The sequence below is a fragment of the Molothrus aeneus genome, chromosome 6, assembly GCF_037042795.1.
Source record: "Molothrus aeneus isolate 106 chromosome 6, BPBGC_Maene_1.0, whole genome shotgun sequence".
Lineage (NCBI taxonomy): Eukaryota > Metazoa > Chordata > Aves > Passeriformes > Icteridae > Molothrus > Molothrus aeneus.
Genome location: NC_089651.1, coordinates 10,369,706 through 10,389,107, shown reverse-complemented (window position 1 = coordinate 10,389,107; position 19,402 = coordinate 10,369,706). Strand labels below are relative to the sequence as shown.

Here is a 19,402-nt window from a genome sequence, read left to right as displayed (position 1 = left end):
AGCATGTCACTGTCACCCGTACTCCAAAGTCCATCCATGCTCTGCCATAGACAGAGGGTGTGGTGAGCGGCACCTTGACAGGGATAACCAGTCCCACACCCACCAGCCTCAGTTTCCCTCTTCCCTGGGCAAATTAATCCCAGATTTCTGTCCCTGCTCCCTGCCCTGAACTTCCCACCTGATGTCACCCCCTTTCCTCCCACGGGGCTCACCCAGGTTGTGACTCCCTGAGCCCAGATCCCCTGGCTCTGTAGCCAGAGCCTTAATACCACACAGGGCTCATTGTTTTCTCTTCCCCAGCCTAGTCCCTTTGGACACCCTCCCTATTCTTCCTGTTGTCTGGATGAATGGGATCTGCATAATTTTTCCTATTTTTAAGCAATCAGTGCTTAAAAGCATCATGTTGCAGACACAGGGGGTGCTCAATGCCCTTAGGGATTTGAATCCAGCATGGGATGTAGAGGGCTCCAGTCCCCAAGTCCTGGGCAAAACACTATGGAGCACTGGGATAAGAGCTGCAGGATATGCCAAGGTCACATGTTGCATCCTTGGTGTCTGTAGGCACCCTTTGAAACCGAATTATCTGAGATCCTCGTGTGCAAGAATGAGCTCCATGAGACCCTGAACAACCTGTCCCGCTGGATGAAGGATGAGAAGGTGGACAGGATTCTGGTGAGAGGGGAGAGAGAGGATGGGAGGCAGAGCTGGGTGGGATGGTGGTGCAGGGTGGGACCTGATGTGGCGGGTGTCCCACAGGCAATGCAGCTGGACTCTGCCTTCATCCGCAAGGACCCCTACGGGGTGGTGCTCATCATAGTGCCCTGGAATTACCCCATTCAACTCTTCCTGGTGCCCCTCATCGGGGCCATCGCTGCCGGTGAGCCCAAACTTCCAGTCCCCTGGCCTGGAGGATCCCAGCAGTGCCAAGCACTGGTGAGGGCACTTCGTCCATAGAGGGGCTGGCTGTCACCATGTCACAGCTCCAACATCCTCTCTGTCTTCGCCAGGGAACTGTGTCATTGTCAAACCCTCTGAGGTGTCCAAGAAGACAGAAAGACTCGTGGCAGAAGCGCTGCCCAGGTACCTGGACAAGGTGGGACACTCTTCCCCCATCCCTGTGGCATGGCTGAGGCACCCCTGTGTTCTGAGCCTGCCTCACACAGCATCTCTGGTTCCATGTACTGCCCAACTTCCTTCCTCCATGCCCAGCCAGTGTCCCAGCCTCCCAGGGTGCTATTGGTGGGGACAGATGGTGACAAGAGGGGGCCTTTCTCATTTCCTTGCAGGAGTGCTTTGCTGTGGTGACTGGTGGTGTGCAGGAGACCACCAGGCTGCTGGAGAACAAGTTTGACTACATCTTCTTCACTGGTACGTCCCATGGGACAGAGCAGAGCCCTGCCTGGATTTTGTGTGAGGAGGAAGATGAATTCCCTCCAGACATCCCTGGAGAAGAAGGCAGGGATTGGGTTGGAGATGTGTACCAGGATCTGTTGGAGGATCTGGGATGTGTATCTGAGGTCTGGTGGGACCCAGTGCCACATCCCAGAGCTGTGCGATGGCTGGTGGGATTCCCACCTCAATCCATGTTTTCCCTACCCACAGGCAGCTCCCCGGTGGGGCGGATTGTGATGACAGCCGCTGCCAAGCACCTGACACCGGTGACACTGGAGCTGGGGGGCAAGAACCCCTGCTACGTGTCTGACACCTGTGATGTGACCAATGTGGCACGACGTGTGGCCTGGGGCCGCTTCTTCAATGCGGGGCAGACCTGCATCGCGCCTGACTACCTGCTCTGCACCTTGGAGATGCAGGAGAAGCTGCTCCCAGCCCTGCAAAAGGCCATCAATGATTTCTATGGCCCCAACCCCCGAGAATCCCCGGACTTTGGCCGCATTGTGAGTGACAAGCAGTTCCAGCGCCTGCGGGCGCTGCTGGGCAGCGGGCGCGTGGCCATCGGGGGACAGACGGACGAGGCCGAGCGCTACATCGGTGAGGCTTGGGGGTCACTCACATCTGCATCCTTGCATGGAGCACATTCCAGGTTTGGAGAAGAGTATGAGGGGAACTGGGTACTTGGCCAGGTGGCCTTTGGTACAGGTGATGTGTCCTGGGGGATCACCAAGGTGCCATCTCCGACCTCTGTGCCCGGCTGATGCTGTCAGGTTTCCTCTCTGCAGCTCCCACCGTGCTGGTGGATGTGCAGCCCTCAGATCCCGTCATGCAGGAGGAGATCTTTGGGCCCATCCTGCCCATCGTCATCATCACCAACGTGGATGAAGCCATTGACTTCATCAACAGCCGGGAGCGGCCCTTGGCTGTCTATGCCTTCTCCTCAGATGACAAGGTAGAGCCAAGCCAGGACTACACCTGCCCTGTGCTTCTTGGTAGCTGTATCCAGCCATGTTTGTGCTCCAAGTGCTTCCCTTACAGCACACAGCCCTAGTCAGGGGGTATGGACTGTGTTTGGAACTAGTGGAATGGGATGGGAGATCCATGTCTCATCTTCTTCACGTCACTCCCAGGTGGTGAACCGGGTCCTGGAGAGGACAAGCAGTGGTGGCTTCTGTGGCAACGACACCCTGATGCATGTGACACTGCCCTCACTGCCCTTTGGAGGCATTGGTAGGTCTAAAATCCCCAATCCTGGCCATTGGGAGCCAGGTGTGATCCCACCCATGGTCAGGAAGGGTCTCAGGGGGAACTCTCAGCTCCAGAGGGCTCAGTAGTCCATAGGGAAATTCTCCTCCAGAAGCACTTTGCTTCATCTTGGGCTCTTGGGCTTTGCTGGACAACCATGGAGCACCCTGAGGTTCCTTCTCTCCATATTCCCCATCCCAAGCTCTGTGTTCCCGGGATCCATGGAAATGTCTGGTTTACCACACAGGGAATCAGAGCTTGAAGCAACCTGGTCTAGTGGGAGGTGTTCCTGCCCATGGTGGGGGGGTGGAACTGAATAATCTTTAAGGCCCTTTCCAACCCAAACTATCCTGGGATTCCATGATGGAGACACCTGCTTTTTATGGGATGATCTCCACTACCAGCTCCTGTTTTCCACCTTTTTTCCTCTCTTCCCACTCAGCTGGCCAGGAGGCATCAGTGACTTCCCTTTATCCTGGGGCTGCTGATGTGTGAGGAACTGCACCCAACGCATCACCCCAACCATGATTAGCATTTTATCAGGAAGACTGACTGGCTCAGGCTGACTCATGGCATTTTATCCCATCTGTTACCAAATCATCTGTGGATTTCGTTGTTTTTTTGCCAGCCTGCCTGGCTTTCCTGTGCTTGTTCCTGGCCAGCCAGCTTTCACCTCCCAACATTGATCCCTGGTGCTGGGTCCCACCTTGCCAAAGGCACCTCGGTCATTGTGCCTCTCCACCCCTGCAGTCTTGCCCCCCTGCAGCAGGGCTGGATCCAGCATGGATGGGATGTCTTTTGGAGGGTATTCCTGTGGTAGGGAAGCTCATCTGGTGGGAGCATCTTGCTGCTGCCATCACCTCATCAGTGACGCCCATCCAGTTGCTAAACATGTTAATTGAAATGGTAAAATCCACTGATGACAGAGTTTTGGAGTATTTCTCCACCTTCCAGCCTAATCTTCCCACTCCAAACATCAGCTTGGGTGTGCACTAGGTCACTTTGTGGTCCTCTTTGAGTCACATTCTTGAGAAGCTCATCCATGGCTTGGAAAGCAGCTGGATGAAGGCGTGGTGCTGCTTTCACAGAGCTGGGAGCCTAATTTTGGGTTCTTTGACCCAAAGGATGGCCAGATCCAGCTCCCCACCAGGGTCCTGTGCTGTGTATTGCAGGGAACAGCGGCCTGGGAACGCACCACGGGAAGTTCAGCTTTGACACCTTCTCCCACCCCCGTGGGTGCCTGAAGCGTGGGATGGGCCGGGAGTCCCTCAACGCCCCGCGCTATCCCCCCTACAGCCAGAGGAAATTTGGGCTCATCCAGGCCACTTTAAAGGTGACACATAAGAGTGACTGTACCCTGCTCTGAGAGTCTCCACATCCCACTCAGGGTCTGCCCACTCAGGACATCTCTTGCTGCTGGTCCTGGTGCTCAGGTGCAATGAAAGGTGTTTCTCAACATCCTGTGTGCTTCTCTTTCACTTCCCTGTACCCCTGCTCACCCCAAGAGTCCCTTGTCCCCCACATCTTCCTCCATTCCAGTCCCATATCCCTCTTTTCTGGCTGTTTGGGGCTTTATTTCCACTGGTACCACCAAAGAGAAGGGTCTCCTGTGCCCCTCATTGTGTACTCTGCCTTGAGAAGGTCCACAACAACTCCCTAATCCTAAATCCTTGAGCTGGGACGATCCTGGTTTCTCCTGCTCTATGATCCCAGTCTCCTTTGCCCCATGATATCAGTGTCCTTTGCCCTGTGTTCCCAGTTTCTCCTGCTCCATGATCCCAAGTTTCCTTTGACCCATGTTCCCGTTTATCCTGCCCCATGATCCCAGTTTCCTTTGCTCCATGGTGCTCCATTTGCGGGGCTGGTTGTGCCGCTAAAGGGATAACCATTTCTGTTAGGCTGTGGGTTGTCCTGGCTGAATGCCACGGGGATTTCCCCGGGTGGGCGGATGGAGAGAACTGGACGAGGCAGCTGAGATAAAGACAGTTTAATAGGGAAGGGGAAACATCCCTGATGCCCGCCTCCAGGGACTCTGCCGGGGCTGAGGGATCGGGGCCAGCGCTGAGCCCGCCAGAGGCGGAGCCGGACTTTGTAGTGAATCCAAGTATCTGGGCCGCTCCAGCTGCGAGACCGTCCGGCAACCGTGGTCCGAGCTGCTCCAGAAACCGGACGGAAAGCTCCGGAGGTTCGGGAAGCCCTGGAGGAGCGGGAGGCTCCGCGCCAGCACCGCAACCGCGCGCCTCCGCCATGAACCCGCGCTTCCGCCCGCCCTTCGGACCCGCCCCCTCCCGCCCCACCAATCGCCGCGCAGCACGGCCGCTCTCCGCCCAATCAGCGGCGCTTCTCCCTCTTTCTTCCCGCCCCCCTCGCCCTTTGCGGGACTCCCACCAATGAGAAGCGCGTCCGCCATCGTTCGTCCCGCCCACGACGCGCAGACGCACGCGCATGCGCAGTGCCCGCGGGGGCGACCAGGGGTCAGGACGGCGGAGGGCCCTTAGGGCAGGTGAGGTGGGAGCGGGGGGCCCAGGGGAGCAGCCTGGGGGGCCCGGGGGGGCAGCCTGGGGGGCGGCCCGGGGCTGTGGTCACCCCCAGTGGCGTGTAGTGGCCGCCCAAATCCGCCTGGGGCAGAGGGGGCGGCCCGGACACTGCGCTGCCCTCCGCCGCCATCCTCTCCGAAGGGACACACACAGGCTGATCGGGGACTTGGGGGGTGACAGGAAGGATCGGTCCCGCGTGGGCGCTCAGGTGGGTGCGGGGCGGCGGGGAGGGGCATGGGGACGGGGATGGGGGGACACGTGGGGCCCTTGGGAGGGGCAGGACATCAGGGCCCCTGGATCCTTAGGGGTGGGATGGGGAAGGGACATCTGAGTGTCCCTGGAGGGTGGGGTGTGGATGCCCGGGTCCCCTGGGGGAACAGCTGGGTCCCTTTTAGGGGATAGACAAGATATTGGGGGATACACTTGGGTCTCTTAAGAGGGGGCTGCAAGGAGGGGCAGGATGCCTGGGTGCCTTGAGAGGGGTTGGCAAAAGAAACAGGATGCTTAGGTCCCTAGGGAAAAGCACTTGGAGTCCCTTGTGGAGTGTTGGGACAGGAGTGCCTGGGGGTCTGGGTTTCTTTGGGTGGAGGAGTGGGGATCAGGGTGCCAGTGTCCCCCATGGGGGCCCCTGGCAGCCCCACTCCCTTACTGGTAGTTGCTGAGGTTCCCTCTGCCCCCCAGGACCGGCCATGGCAGCACTGCGACTGCTGTACCAGGCTGCCCGTGCAGGTGAGGCCGCCCAGGAATCCCCAACCTCCTGAACCCCCCAAACCCCATCGTGACCCTGCTGACCCTCCTGTCCCTCCCCAGGCCCCCTGGCCCCACTGGGCTCCCTGCGCCCGCTCAGCACCAGCACCCCCAGGGACTGTTACAGTGAGTACAGCCATCCCACCCCCTGGGGGCTGAGCTCCCACCCCAGGGCTCTGCAGGGTGGGCACAGCTCCCCTCTTCCCGCAGAGTATGTCAACATCCGGGAGCCGGCCATGGACATGCGATCCATCACTGACCGCGCTGCCCAGACCCTGCTCTGGACCGAGCTCGTCCGAGGTGAGACCCCGCTCATCCTCCTCATTTGTGGGGTGATCCCCCGCTTCCCAAATATGCCATAACCCCTCTTTCTCCCCCGCAGGGCTGGCCATGACCCTGAGCTACCTTTTCCGTGAGCCGGCCACCATCAATTACCCGTTTGAGAAGGGCCCGCTGAGCCCGCGGTTCCGTGGGGAGCACGCGCTGCGCCGGTACCCATCTGGGGAGGAGCGCTGCATCGCCTGCAAGCTCTGCGAGGCCGTGTGCCCGGCACAGGTGAGACTACTTCCTCCTCCTCCTCCTCACCCGGGGCTCTGGCCATGACGGTGTTCCCGTGCCAGGCCATCACCATCGAGGCTGAGCCCCGCGCCGACGGCAGCCGCCGCACCACGCGCTACGACATCGACATGACCAAGTGCATCTACTGTGGGTTCTGCCAGGAGGCCTGTCCTGTGGATGCCATCGTGGAGGTGAGTGGTGCCTGCAGGGGGGACTGCAGGGACTCCCCTTTCCTGCCACGGTGACCCCAAGGGTGACCCCGTCCTGCCCTGGCAGGGCCCCAACTTCGAGTTCTCGACGGAGACGCACGAGGAGCTGCTCTACAACAAGGAGAAGCTGCTCAACAATGGCGACAAGTGGGAGGCTGAGATTGCAGCCAACATCCAGGCTGATTACCTGTACCGATGACAGCCCCACCCGCCCCCCAAATAAAGCGTTTGGGGGTTCTCCCCCTCTGCTGGCACTATGGGTGTCAGCCCCTTCCCATAACTCTGTGTCTTTTCCTTTCCAGCGCTGGGGTCAGAGCCCCTGACCCCTGGGGGGACCCCAACCCTGGGTGTGGGGTTGTGTTTTGGGGAGTAGGATGCGGGTCCTGGGGGTGCTGGCACCAATGCTGGGGTAGGGTGTGGTTTGCAGGGAAAGGTGTGGGAGGTGGAGGGGAAGCAGGCAAGGATGGAGGAGCAGTGCTGGGGAATCTGGGAGGGTCATTTCCAGTTTCTGAGGGCAGCCAGGGTGGGGGGGCCTGGTGATCCTGGCAAGGGGGGTTCACAGTAGTACTGGTATGAGGATCCCAGTGATCCCTGTGATCTGGGTGATCCCAGCAGAGGGTCCTGATGGCACCAGTGGGGGAGCCTCTGGTGGTACTGGATGGGTGTCCCAGTGATGCTGGTGTGTGGGTACCAGCATGAGGTGCCTGGCAAATCTGTGGTCTCACAGTGGTACCAGTGTGGGGGTCTCGGTGATCCCAGCAGGGCGATCCCAGTGCTACCAGTTGTTAGAACTTGTCCCTCAAAGGTGAGAGTAACACAGGGGCAGATTAGAGTGAAAGGACTCTTAATGATTGGTAAGTATGTATGTGTAGGGTTTATTTTAGAACAGTTGGGTGGCAATGGAAAGCAGGGATGTAGGTGTTTTGGTCATAATTATCAACAGTAATACAGCTACATGAAAGCATAAAAAATTATTACTTCAAAGAAACGTCTAAGGGAAAATAGAAAAAAAGAACTGAAAGATAAGGGTAAAAACAAATCACCCCTAGCAGATCTTGTGACTTGATTGTTGCAATAGTTGTCCCTTGGTCAAAGTGATGGTCTAGATCTGTCAGCAGTGGGGGAAGAAGCCCACAAAACACAAAGTCTGATGGGTTAAAATGCGATCAGGCTCGGGGGGAATGCCCAGGTTTCAGTCCTCTGGTGAAAGACCTCAGAAATTAGTCTGGGAGCGCTTCGGGGGTCTTTGATGCTCAGTGATCCCTTTTCAGCTGCCTCTCACGGCGGCGCAGTTCAGCCTTCTTTCTTCCGGAGGGGAAGCATTAGAACTGAGCCAGTTGTGCAAGGGAGGGCCAGAGCGTGACGAGAAGACCGATTGCGCCTTGCAGGATGCAGGCAGTGATAGTTCACCCCCTTTGTGTTATGCAGATTGGGCAGTAGCACCCCAAACCTCTTCTCTCCAGGGATGTCAATCTGGCCCCAGCAAAGCACGCTGGCTCCTGCACAAATGGGGATTGTTTGGAGTAATTACTCACTAACAGCCCGGTCTCACACCGGTGCGGGGGTCCTGCTGATTCTCGCGGGCGGTTTTCCGGCTCCGCCCGGCTCCGGGAAATGTTTCCCATTTCCGTCCTCCTCGGGGGATGCTGCGAGGGTCCTGTCTCCGAGGGGCCGCTCCCCAGGCAAGGCGGTGCGGGGTGCGGTATGTCCCGGGGAACGGGTTTCCCGGGGGGCAGCGGGGCCGGGCCGGCCGGTCCCTCCCCGGGGCCGGGCTCTTCCTGGGGAAGAGGAAGTGCTGGATCCCGGCCGAGCTCGGCGCGGGGGGGGCACGGCCGGGTGGGTCCAGAGAGGGTCCGGCCCGGGGCGGTCCCGGGGCGGGGAATGCGCTGGCCCTGACTCAGAGGCAGCTGAATGGGGCAGGGGAAGAGAGGGTTTCGAAAGTACTTTTCCAGCCGGGTGCTGGGCGCAGCCGCGTGTGCCTGAGCGGGCCGGCTTCCCACGGTCACAGCCCTGTTCCGTCGCCGCAGCCGCCGAGACAGCGAGGCCACCTCTGCCCTGTTGTCCCCCTTTCCCGCCCTGACGCCTGAGGAAGCTCTCAGTGTCCCATTCTCATCCTACCCCATTCCCTCCTGTTCCGTTCTGTCCCGTCCCCAGGTGTGTGCCCTGACGCCTCCGCACCCCGGGCCGGACCGGGCGTCTCGGGGGAGGCCATGGGGTCCCTGTTCCGCAGCGAGGAGGTTTGCTTGGCCCAGCTCTTCCTGCAGTCGGCTTCTGCCTACAGCTGCATCAGCGAGCTGGGGGAGCGCGGGCTGCTGGAGTTCAGAGACGTGAGTAGGGGCTGGGGGGCGTTTTGGGGTGTCTGGGGTGCAGGGGGTTCGGCTGGGTGAGCCTGGGTGCGCTGGGTTAGGGGTGCTCTGTGTACAGGGGGTTTGGTCTGCTCGGGTTTGGGGTGGGTGTTCTAGGGTGCCGTGGGAAGTTGGTCAGGCTGGGTTTGGTGCCTGGGCTGCCTGTTCCCCGGGGTGCTGAACCCCCCAATCCAGTGTGGGGCCATGCCTTGACTGTATCCCCGCAGCTGAACCCCAAAGTGAGTCCCTTCCAGCGGCGCTTCGTGGGCGAGGTGCGGCGCTGCGAGGAGATGGAGAAAATCTTCAGTGAGTGCCGCGGGCTGACTTTGGGGGGGCTTCTCAGGGGAACGCCCGGTTCGGCCCCTCAGTCTGACCGTGTCCCCCCGTTCTCCAGCCTTCCTGCAGCAGGAGCTGCGCGCCGCGGGGCGGGTGCCGGGGCCGTGTCCCGAGAGCCCGCGGGCGCCGGCGGCGCGGGAAGCGCTGCGGGTGCAGGAGCAGTCGGAGCAGCTGGCGCAGGAGCTGCGGGAGGTCAGCCGGAACCGCGCGTCCCTGTGCGGCCGCCTGCGGGACCTGCGACAGTACCTGCACGTCCTGCGCGAGGGACAGCGCTTCACCAGCCTGCCGGTGGGTCCGGTGGTCCCTCGCCCCCCTGGGAGTGCTGCCGCGTGCCTCAGTTTCCCCCAGGCTCATCCCTCTGCTCCACCTCGCCGCAGGCCCCCCTGGGCTCCCCGCCGCGGCCACCGGCGCTGTCGGAGCGTGAGCCCATCCTCGACCCCTCCGTGCATCAGCACCTCGAACGCAAGATCAGGTGAGAGGGGGAAGGGTGTGGGGCGGGGGGTGGAGAGGGGCTCTGGTGCAAAGGTGTGGCCATGGGGCAGCTGGGAAACTGCGGGATAAGGCTTGGAGATGACCTTTGGGGCAGCGGTGCAGCCATGGGGCCATTTGCCTATCCCAGCACTCCTGCTGTGTCTCTGCAGCTTTGTGGCCGGTGTCATCCACCCGTGGCGAGTGACGGCCTTCGAGCGGCTGCTGTGGCGCGCCTGCCGCGGGTACCTGGTGGCCTCCTTCGTGGAGATGCCCGAGCCAATGGAAGACCCGGCCACGGTGAGGCAGCACCCGGGGGCGGGCAGGCACGGCTGTGGGGGCTGGGACACCAGAGTGACACCGACTGTGCTGTCCCCAGGGCGAGAGCATCACCTGGGTCATCTTCCTCATCTCCTACTGGGGTGAGCAGATTGGGCAGAAGATCCGCAAGATCTTGGACTGGTGAGTGGCCATGTATCCCCCGCAGGGGGGTTTATTTAGTAACATCCACTCTGGACCCTGCTATGGGGCCGGGCTTGGCAGCCCTGACACCCCTGACATGGTGATGTCCCTCTGTCCCAGCTTCCACTGCCAGGTGTATGTGTACCCGGAGAGTGAGGCCAGCAGGACGGAGGCCATTACCAGGCTGCATGGGCAGATCCAGGAGCTCAGCGTGGTGAGCTGGGTGCCATGAGGGGATGTGGGGGCCACGCTTGGATTGCCATCCCTGACACAGGTGCCCGCAGACGCTGGAGGAGACTGAGAAGTACCTGGCGGAGGTGCTGGACAAGGTGGCACAGGTGCTGCCCACCTGGCGCGTGCAGGTGCAGAAGATGAAGGCCATCTACCTCGTCCTCAACCAGTGCAGCTTCGATGTCACCAAGAAGTGCCTCATTGCCGAGGTCTGGTGCCCCGTGCGGGACCTCACCCAAGTGCAGGATGCCCTGCGCCAGGGATCTGTGAGTGGCTCTGTGTCCCCATGTCCTTGCACCAGGGACTGTTCAGTGTATACATGTTCTTGTTCTGGGGTTGCTCAGTTGTCCTTGTGTCAGCAGTTGCTCTGTGTTCCCGTGTCCTTGTGCCTGGGTTTCTTGGTGTCCCATGTTTTCATGTCAAGGGTTTGTTGGTGTCCCCATGTCCTCCTGCCAGGGGCTGTTCTGTGTCTCCATGTCCTTTTTGTGGGGTTGCTCAGTGTCTCCATGTCTTTGTGCCAGAGGTTGCTTGGTGTCCCTGTGTCCCCTCATCATGATGGAGCATGTGCCAGGCTGGGGGGGATTGTGGGGTGGGTGCCAAGAACAGGCTCCAGGTGCTGGGGGCTGGTGCCAGGTGCTGGGGGTGTTGTGGGGTGGGTGCCAGGGGCAGGCTCCACGTGCCAGGCAAGGGTGTGCTGGGGGTGCTGGGATCAGGTTCTGGGTGCTGTTCCCGCAGTACCAGAGCGGCTCCAGCGTGGAGTGCTTCGTGCAGCGCGTCCCCACCTCAGAGAGCCCCCCCACCCTCATCCGCACCAACAAGTTCACCGCCGGCTTCCAGAGCATCGTGGACGCCTACGGGGTGGCCAGTTACCAGGAGGTGAACCCCGGTACGGCCCCCTGGCACCCCCCGAGCCCAGGGCTGAGAGGGGACGCCTTGTGTAACGCAGTCCCTGTGTCCCACAGCACCCTACGCCATCATCACCTTTCCCTTCATCTTCGCCATCATGTTTGGGGACGTGGGGCACGGGCTGCTCATGTTCCTCTTTGCGCTCTGGATGGTGCTGTACGAGGACAGCCCCCGCCTGCGGCAGGGCACCAACGAGGTGGGGGCACGACGGAGGGGTGGGACGGACACAGTTACAGACATGGGAAGGCGTGGGGACATGGAGCGGGGTTGGAGGTGTGGGACATGGTTGGGGATGTGGGATGGGGCTGGATGATACAGGATGGGGCTGGTGGCTTGGGACAGGGTCAGTATGGGTCAGGGTGGTGCTATGGGAAGGGAGTGGTGTGGGGCAGGGGAGGTGGTGTGGGACATGGGAGCTGTGTTTGCCCCCCTAGATCTGGCTGACATTCTTTGAGGGGCGCTACCTCATCTTGCTCATGGGTGCCTTCTCCATCTACACCGGCTTCATCTACAACGAGTGCTTCAGCAAAGCCACTGTCATCTTCCCCTCTGCCTGGAGCGTGGCCACCATGGCCAACCACTCCTCCTGGAGGTGGGGTCCCACCCCCGTGCCCCCTGCCTGGGTCCCCATCTCCCTGCTGGCACTGACACCCCTTGCTCTGCATCCAGCGCTGCGTACCTCGCCACCCACCCCTCGCTCACCCTGGACCCTAATGTCACCGGTGTCTTCCGAGGGCCATATCCATTTGGGATCGACCCAGTGAGTGTCCCATGGGGATGACAACGAGGTGGGACCCTCTATGGGGTGGTGCAGAGTCTCACCCACCTTGTTTGTGACAGATCTGGAGCTTGGCCACCAACCACCTCAACTTCCTCAACTCCTTCAAGATGAAGATGTCAGTGGTGCTGGGCATCGTGCACATGGGCTTTGGCGTCGTGCTGGGAGTCTTCAACCACGTGTGAGTCCCTGGGCTGCACCCACGGGCTCTGGTCATGCCAAGGGGACCGGGATTGGACTCACCTGGGTGGGATGGGGGGGCAGCTGGGGTCCTGTACCCCTGTACCTCAGTGAGTGCCGAGGATGTGCGTGGGTGGGAAGGGACCGGCTGAGCATGGCCAATGTCCTCCCACCCAGGCACTTCCAGCAGCGGCACCGGCTGGTCTTGGAGTTCCTCCCAGAGATGATTTTCCTCCTGGCTCTTTTTGGCTACCTGGTCTTCCTCATCTTCTACAAGTGGATCAAGTTCAGTGCTGCTGACTCCATGGTGGCCCCCAGCATCCTCATCCACTTCATTGACATGTTCCTCTTCACCTCCAATGCCGAGAACCTCCCGCTCTACCCGGGGCAGGTACCACCCACCACCCTGGCAGGCACCTACTCCCCACCCTGGCTAGGAGAGCAGGGGTCAGGAGTGGGGGTAGACCCCAAAATGCTGTCCTTGTGCCCCAGGTGCCAGTGCAGGTGGTGCTGGTGGTGCTGGCGCTGGCGTCGGTGCCTATCCTGCTCCTGGGGACGCCACTGTACCAGTGGTGCCGGCAGGGTGCCCCAAGGACGGTAAGGCCAGGGGCCGTGGGGGGCTCCCTGGGGATCACAAGGAGGTCTCACTGTGGGTGCTGTCCCGGTGCAGCCGCTGGCCACGGGGGAGCAGGAGCCGCTGCTGGAGGGGCAGGAGGCTGGGAACTCTGTCAACGCCACCACAGAGGATGTGGAGAGTGGAGGGCACAGCCGTGACGCCAAGGTGAGGAGCATCCAGGCAGGCTTTGGTGGTGGGATGAGGGTGTCTGTGCCCCCAGCTGATGTCCCCTCCCTCCCTGCAGCACTTGGACTTCGCTGAAATCTTCATGCATCAGGCGATCCACACCATCGAGTACTGCCTGGGCTGTGTCTCCAACACTGCGTCCTACCTGCGGCTCTGGGCACTCAGCCTGGCACACGCCCGTGAGTCCCCTTGGTACCCCCCTGTCCCACTCAGAGCCAGGCAGACCCTCACTCTCCGCTCCTGCTCTTGTCCCTCCCTTTCCCAGAGCTCTCGGAGGTCTTGTGGACCATGGTGATGCGGAATGGCTTCGTGGGGCTGAGCTACGTGGGCGGTGTGGTGCTGGTGCCCGTCTTCGCCGCCTTCGCCGTGCTGACCGTGGCCATCCTGCTGGTGATGGAGGGGCTCTCTGCCTTCCTCCACGCCCTGCGCCTGCATTGGTGAGCCCCCAAAGCTGACAGGTTCCTGGGTGGGTCTGGGGGGGGTGACAGACCCCCCAGAGCACTCCTCAACCCCCTCTCCTTGCCAGGGTGGAGTTCCAGAATAAGTTCTACGTGGGTGCCGGCTACAAGCTGTGCCCCTTCGCCTTCGCCCCAGACACCTGGGAATAGCTGTGCCAAGGGGATTCCAGGGGCTTGGAACATCGGCTGTGCCCCAAATTGCCCCCCCCCATGGACCCCTGGAGCCTCCTTGGTGGTGAATAAAGCCATCCCTTTGCCTCCCCCCAGCTCTGCGTTGCCATTGCTTGGGTAGGGGGTGCTTGGGGGTGCCCCCTGTCACTGCTGGCCGTAGCCAAAGGTGGGGGCTGTGGTGGGACCGTAGGTGCTGAGCTGGGGGAAGGCGGGCAGGGGGTAGGGCAGGGTGCGGGGTTTGGCTCCCACATAGACACCAGAGGGGCAGGTGAGGGGCTGGAAGGTGGGTGCAGGGAGCTCGGGGAAACTGGGGGGTGCTGCTGGCTGTTGGGGGGCAGCAGCCAGAGCCCCATGGCTGCGTGGAGCCCCTGCAGGGGGGAGAGGCAGCAGCAGGGGCTCGGCCCCCCCTGCAGCCCCCCTACCTTTCTCCTGCTTCTCGGGGCGGGGGGGCAGCGGGGCGGCCCGGGCGCGAGGCATGGCCCCCAGCAGGGACCCTGCTGGCACCCCACACCTGCAAGAGACGTGGGGTGGGGGCTCAGGGAGGTGACATCCTCACCGTGGTGGGGGGACAACGTCCAGGAGTGCCTTACCATGGCTCTGGGTCGCCGTCCCGAAATCCCTTGGCAAAGGGGTTGCTGGCAATCTTCAGCTGGGTGATCTGCGGAGGGGAGCGGGGTCAGGGAATCCCTGGGAGGGGCCCCAGTTTCCGTCTGGCTGGTGCTCACCCGGTGGTTCTGGTAGGCTGTCACTGCCATGAACTGGGTCTCAGGGAAGCTGAAGGACTTGAAGTTCTGGTGGGCGAAGCGCTCGCTGTCGCGCCGCGGGTCCACAAAGATGACGTGGAAGCGGGGCTGGTAGCGGTGCATGGAGTTGAGGATGATCTAGGGGTGGGAAAGAGGAGGTGGCAGGACCCCCCCAGGCAGGGATGCATTGTGTCTCCCCCAGCACCCAGCCCGCAGCAGGGTCCTCACGTGGCCGTTGTCGTCCAGGAGGTTGTTGGTCAGCTTGAGCTTGTCGAAGGACACGATCTGCCGCATCCACTGGGCACCCTTGGCGGGGGAGTCGGGGTGGAAGTGGACGCGGCCAGGAGCCGCCGGCTCGGCCCGGCCTGCTGCCAGCCAGGATGAGCTGTGGAAGGCGTATCTGCAGGGCAGGGAGGGGCTCAGCACCCCCAGATCTCATCCCCTGCCCCCACTGCCCCGTCCCCACCTGTATCTCTTGTCATCCAGCGGGATGAAATCCATGAGCAGCACGTAGTCAGCCAACGGATCCAGCCCCGAAAGCTTCACCTGAAAGGTTGGGAACATCCTCCTGCACAGGGAGGGGGGTGGGAAGGGGGTGCTCCCCCCACCTTTGCAGTCCCCCAGGCCACTCCGGTTCCCACCTGCCTGCCTTGGTGACGATCATCTCAGTGCCCAGGCGGTTGAACTCCTCCCAGAGGCTGCCCATCTCCAGCCGTGCCGCAGCGTGGCACACGTGCCGGTTCTTGCCACCGGCCCCCGGCCCCTCGCCAGCCCACCCGAGGACAGAGGTGCATGGAGACCCCTCAGCTGGGCCCCCCAGGAAGGCTGGCAGAGGGTTGAAGGGATGTTGGTCAGGGGGAGCAGACCCCGTGCAGGGCCACCCCATCACACCCTCCCTCCATGGAGATGGTGGCAGGATCAGGGTCTCCTGTCCCCTACCACAGTGAGGTTTTATCCCCATCCCCCCACCCCCAAACCACCGCAGGACCCCACCACTGGGTGCAGGGGGTGTTGTCATGGGTGGGCTTTACCTGCCATGGGTGTGGTGTCAGGGCAGGAGGCGTCCGTGGCTCCGTTCCCCGGCATGGTGGCAGTGGGACGCTGCCAAAGCCCCCTCCCAGCGCAGTGCTGGCTCTGCAGTGTCCCTGCAGCCTGCCGGGGGTTTTATGCCCCAGCTCGGGGATGGAGAGGCGGGGGCTGGAGCCGAGGTGGTCCTTGGGGGCTGGAGCACGGCCCCCTTGCCCAGCCTGCCTTCGCGCCTTGACGCGGTGATGATGGACGGGACGTGAGCGGTGGCACCGCTGGGAGCACCCCCAGTCCCCAAACAGGGCTTGGGATGCCCCAGGCTGGGCAGGGACATCTTTCTTGGGGTCTTCTGGTCCCTCCATATCACAGATCTGAGTGGGGGGAGGTGGGGGCTCCCCCAGGCAAAGCCCCTCTCTGTATGTGGCCGTCACCACCTGATATTGAAAATCATGGTGAGGTGTTGAGGTATTGGCAAAGATCCACTGCTCCAGCAGAGCCTCTGCAGCTCCAGAGGGAGGAACGAGCTTCCCCCTCCCCATAACCCCCTCAAGGTGGGTCCAGTCTTTGCCCTGATGCTGGGACCCCCTCGTTGCACTGACAGCAGGAGATTGATGGGGACAAGCAGGCGCCGGGGGGCTGAGGGCTCTTTGTGGGAGGTGACGGACACCAGGATGGGGCAGACACCAGGAAAAGCAGAGGGGTTGCTCCAGAGCCCCCCTACTCCCCTCCAAACTGCACTGGGGCCATGGACGCTGTCTCATAGCACACCATGGAGTGTGTTCTTGAGGGATGAGGGATGCTGAGGCTCTGGGAGAGGGTCTGGAGGACCAGGGCATGTCCTTGTGGGGGTGCTGATGGCTTTCTGTACCTGTTGGTGTTCCAGTGATGGCAGCACTGGTCTGAACTCCCTCCCTGCTCTGCACAGAGCTGGACATTTTCTCCCAAGTGGGGCTCAGCCTTCTGTCCAGCCTTGGGTTCAGCACTTGAACATCGTAACACAGAGGGGACCCCGTGTGGGGCAGCCAAGGGGGCAGCCCAGGCAGCTCCTGCATTTGGGACCAGGGCCAGGACTGATGTGAAGTGTGGAGGCACCACCTCCCCAGGTTCCCCCACATCCCTCAGACATGTCCGTGCCCCGCGGGGCCGGCTCAGCCCCATCCATCTCCTGCTGTCAGCCGGGCTTGGCTGCGGGGCTGGTATCGAGCGCCAGATGAGGAGGTGTGAGAGAGGCAGAGCTGACAGCGGGCAGGAGGATGGAGGGGGCTCAGCCCTGGGCAGGATCACACCTGCCAGGGCTCATCTGCAGCTCCTGGACCTCTGGGGTGGAACTGGATGAGCTTTAAGGTCCTTTCCAGTCCAAGCCATTCCAGGATTCTCTGGCTAGTGAAGATGACTGCAGGTGGGTCTCCTGAGCCCATGTTGAAGCACATGGTACAAAATGGCTTTTCAAAATGAACTTTTTTGGTCCCAAATGAGCAAATGGGAGCCAGAAAAAACTTCAAAAAAGGTAAGCAGTGAATCTTTCTCACGGGTAATAACTGCCCCAGACAGCAGGACAGGCTGGACAGAGCTGCGGAGGTTGTGGTGGCCACCAGGATGGAGTAGGAGAAGAGCGTTGGCACGCAGTCAGATGACTCCTTGCAATGAGCCTCTGACTCAGCTGGAATGGGGAAGTGAAAGCTGCTTGGGGTGCAGTGAGGGGAGAAGAGGAACTGACCCTGTTTCCCAGGGAGCGGTGAACAGCCGGCACGGCGGGGTCAAGAGGGAACTGAGAAGGCAGCAAGTGACAATACTCATTTCTGAACCAGAAACACGTGTATCTGTTAGGTAAGACTGGGCAACTCTTGAGCAGCAGTTGGCTCTATTTATTTTATTTATTAATTTTTAATTTTTTTCTTTAATTTTTAAAGCCCTGATTGAGAAAAGAGGAAGTGAATTTTAGCAGGTAACGTTATACCCTGGAAGTGTCCAAGGCTGCCTTGGCCAGAGCTTGGAGCACCCTGGTCTAGTAAAAGGTGTCCATGCCCATGGCAGGGGATGGAACTGGATGATCTTTAAGATCCCTTCCAATCCAAACAATTCCAGGTTCCATTTGCTCTAGGGAATGTGTAGTATGAAAGAGAATTTATAATTGCTAAGATAAAGCAATAATTTCTTTTAATATGTCCATTACTTAATGTTTTTTCCCCTCCCATGTATAATGAATAAAGGATATGTTATACAAATATAATTATGTATAATTAAAAGGTAATGTAGAAATAGAGAAGAATTAAAAAAATCTTTCAAACTCAAGTCTCCAACAAACCAGTTTGATTTTGCTTCGCTCCTGCTGTCACCACTGTGCCCGTGAGCGGCATCGCTCCGTCTCTGCAGGCATCCATTCCAATGTGCCGCGGGGATCCCAGCCCTAAAACCCCAGCATGGATCCCAAGACCTCTGGGGAAGGCTCATTCTCTTTTCAGGTGCTTCAGAGACCCTTTGGCAACTGCTCATGGGGGGAAGGTGTGAAAGTTAAAATCTTCCAGCCACTTTAGAGGATGGAACAGGAAAAACTTCCTGGTTCTGGTGAGACCGATGGGGCTTGAGGACTTCAGCTCAAGGACCTGTGAGTATCTTGACTCAAGCTGCCATTAACTAAAGGGTAGGACTTTAAGTGGTTTTGGGACAATTTTTTACTTGATGGGAACAGTCATAAATTGGATTGGGGGGGGGGGTGGTTTTCCCTTGAAGCTGCACATGGATGAACTTGCAATCAGGAATGCTGGTCTCATTTTAATTGACCCAAATTGATTGGAAATCACTTCAACGGTGTCTGTTGTCAATTTAATGCAACACTAATTAATGTGGAAAATTAAGGCATGGTGTTATTGTATTTGTTATTGTATTTTTTGTCTCTAAATAAGAACATCTCCCTCCCTCTCTGCAAAATCTCATCCTTTCCAGGGACAGGGCATCCACAATTCTCTGGCCCTGGCACAGCTGTCCAAGGCCAGCTTGGACAGGGCTTGGAGCAGCCTGGGAGAGTGGAAGGTGTCCCTACTCATGGCAGGGGTGGAACAAAATCAGCTTTAGGATCCCTTCCAACCCAGCCCATTCCAGGATTCCATAATTCTGTGTTCTGCATTCAGGCACACCCAGCTCCTTTGATGCTTCCAAACCTCCTGATGTTGTCCATACCTCCTGCACCTTCTCCTCTCCAATGTGTCTCTTTCCACCCAGGCAAAGCTGATTTTCCACCCCAGCTGCAGTTTTCTCATTATTCCTGCTCCCAGGTTTCAGGACTTGAGTCATCTCAGCCCATCTCATCCTCTCTCTTTGTAGGCTTTGAATGAGTCACCACAGGTTCCCCCGATGGAGACAACAATGTGTTTGGGGGCTTTGACTCATCTGATCTATTTAAAACATTTTTTTATGGAAAAATGGCATGGATTTCTCCACTTGCTGCCTGATGGTGAAGGGCGGCAGGGTGACACAGTCACATGGGAAATGCAGGATTTATTCAGAGCAGGCATGCTCCAGGCACGGGCTGAAGAGTCAATTTAAGCCTCAAGGGCTTAAATTCAGACTATAATCATCACCAGGAAGTGTAAAAACAATTTTTTGCAGCAGGAGAGTTCCTGAAGGGTTTTCCCTTTATCCCAGTTTGCAGTTGGAACACTTCTTCAAATCCTGGGTCATCTCCCAACTCCTGAATCTTGATTTCCTACATCAATTCTTTTTAATTCCCTGTGATGCCTATAGATCAGTTACATATTTCAAGAGATAAAATTGTAGGTATATAATTATGTATTTCTAAGAAAAAATGCTT

At 59.5% G+C, this 19,402-nt stretch overlaps 4 protein-coding genes across 5 annotated transcripts; 3 read left to right on the top strand and 1 right to left on the bottom strand.

The window, feature by feature from the left end:
- Nucleotides 1–1,290: 1,290 nt before the first annotated feature.
- Nucleotides 1,291–4,045, top strand: LOC136557805 (aldehyde dehydrogenase family 3 member B1-like). The gene is made up of 5 exons (XM_066551966.1): nt 1,291–1,368; nt 1,603–1,989; nt 2,178–2,344; nt 2,523–2,622; nt 3,810–4,045. Exons 2-5 carry the CDS (start codon nt 1,629–1,631, stop codon nt 4,001–4,003), a joined length of 822 nt encoding a protein of 273 aa, XP_066408063.1. The 5' UTR covers nt 1,291–1,368; nt 1,603–1,628; the 3' UTR covers nt 4,004–4,045.
- A 1,022-nt stretch (nt 4,046–5,067) lies between these two features.
- Nucleotides 5,068–6,968, top strand: NDUFS8 (NADH:ubiquinone oxidoreductase core subunit S8). 2 transcript variants are annotated; one of them, XM_066552225.1, is made up of 7 exons: nt 5,068–5,140; nt 5,856–5,903; nt 5,985–6,047; nt 6,132–6,221; nt 6,304–6,476; nt 6,542–6,670; nt 6,756–6,968. In XM_066552225.1, exons 1-7 carry the CDS (start codon nt 5,083–5,085, stop codon nt 6,885–6,887), a joined length of 693 nt encoding a protein of 230 aa, XP_066408322.1. In that variant the 5' UTR covers nt 5,068–5,082; the 3' UTR covers nt 6,888–6,968. The 2 variants fall into 2 exon arrangements, with proteins under 2 accessions (XP_066408322.1, XP_066408323.1); XM_066552226.1 differs by lacking the exon at nt 5,068–5,140 and adding an exon at nt 5,189–5,382.
- Nucleotides 6,969–7,959: 991 nt separating this feature from the next.
- Nucleotides 7,960–13,920, top strand: TCIRG1 (T cell immune regulator 1, ATPase H+ transporting V0 subunit a3). The gene is made up of 20 exons (XM_066551236.1): nt 7,960–8,390; nt 8,843–9,015; nt 9,261–9,339; nt 9,428–9,657; nt 9,747–9,841; nt 10,011–10,137; nt 10,217–10,299; nt 10,420–10,513; nt 10,584–10,796; nt 11,266–11,416; nt 11,493–11,632; nt 11,871–12,028; nt 12,106–12,196; nt 12,277–12,395; nt 12,572–12,785; nt 12,887–12,991; nt 13,065–13,175; nt 13,255–13,375; nt 13,462–13,633; nt 13,723–13,920. Exons 1-20 carry the CDS (start codon nt 8,303–8,305, stop codon nt 13,802–13,804), a joined length of 2,646 nt encoding a protein of 881 aa, XP_066407333.1. The 5' UTR covers nt 7,960–8,302; the 3' UTR covers nt 13,805–13,920.
- A 49-nt stretch (nt 13,921–13,969) lies between these two features.
- Nucleotides 13,970–17,024, bottom strand: TBX10 (T-box transcription factor 10). The gene is made up of 8 exons (XM_066551517.1): nt 16,881–17,024; nt 15,600–15,669; nt 15,210–15,393; nt 15,035–15,136; nt 14,797–14,968; nt 14,551–14,706; nt 14,416–14,483; nt 13,970–14,336 (listed from the first exon to the last, which is right to left on the bottom strand). The coding sequence occupies exons 1-8, from the start codon at nt 17,022–17,024 to the stop codon at nt 13,970–13,972; spliced, it is 1,263 nt and encodes a 420-aa protein (XP_066407614.1).
- Nucleotides 17,025–19,402: the final 2,378 nt, after the last annotated feature.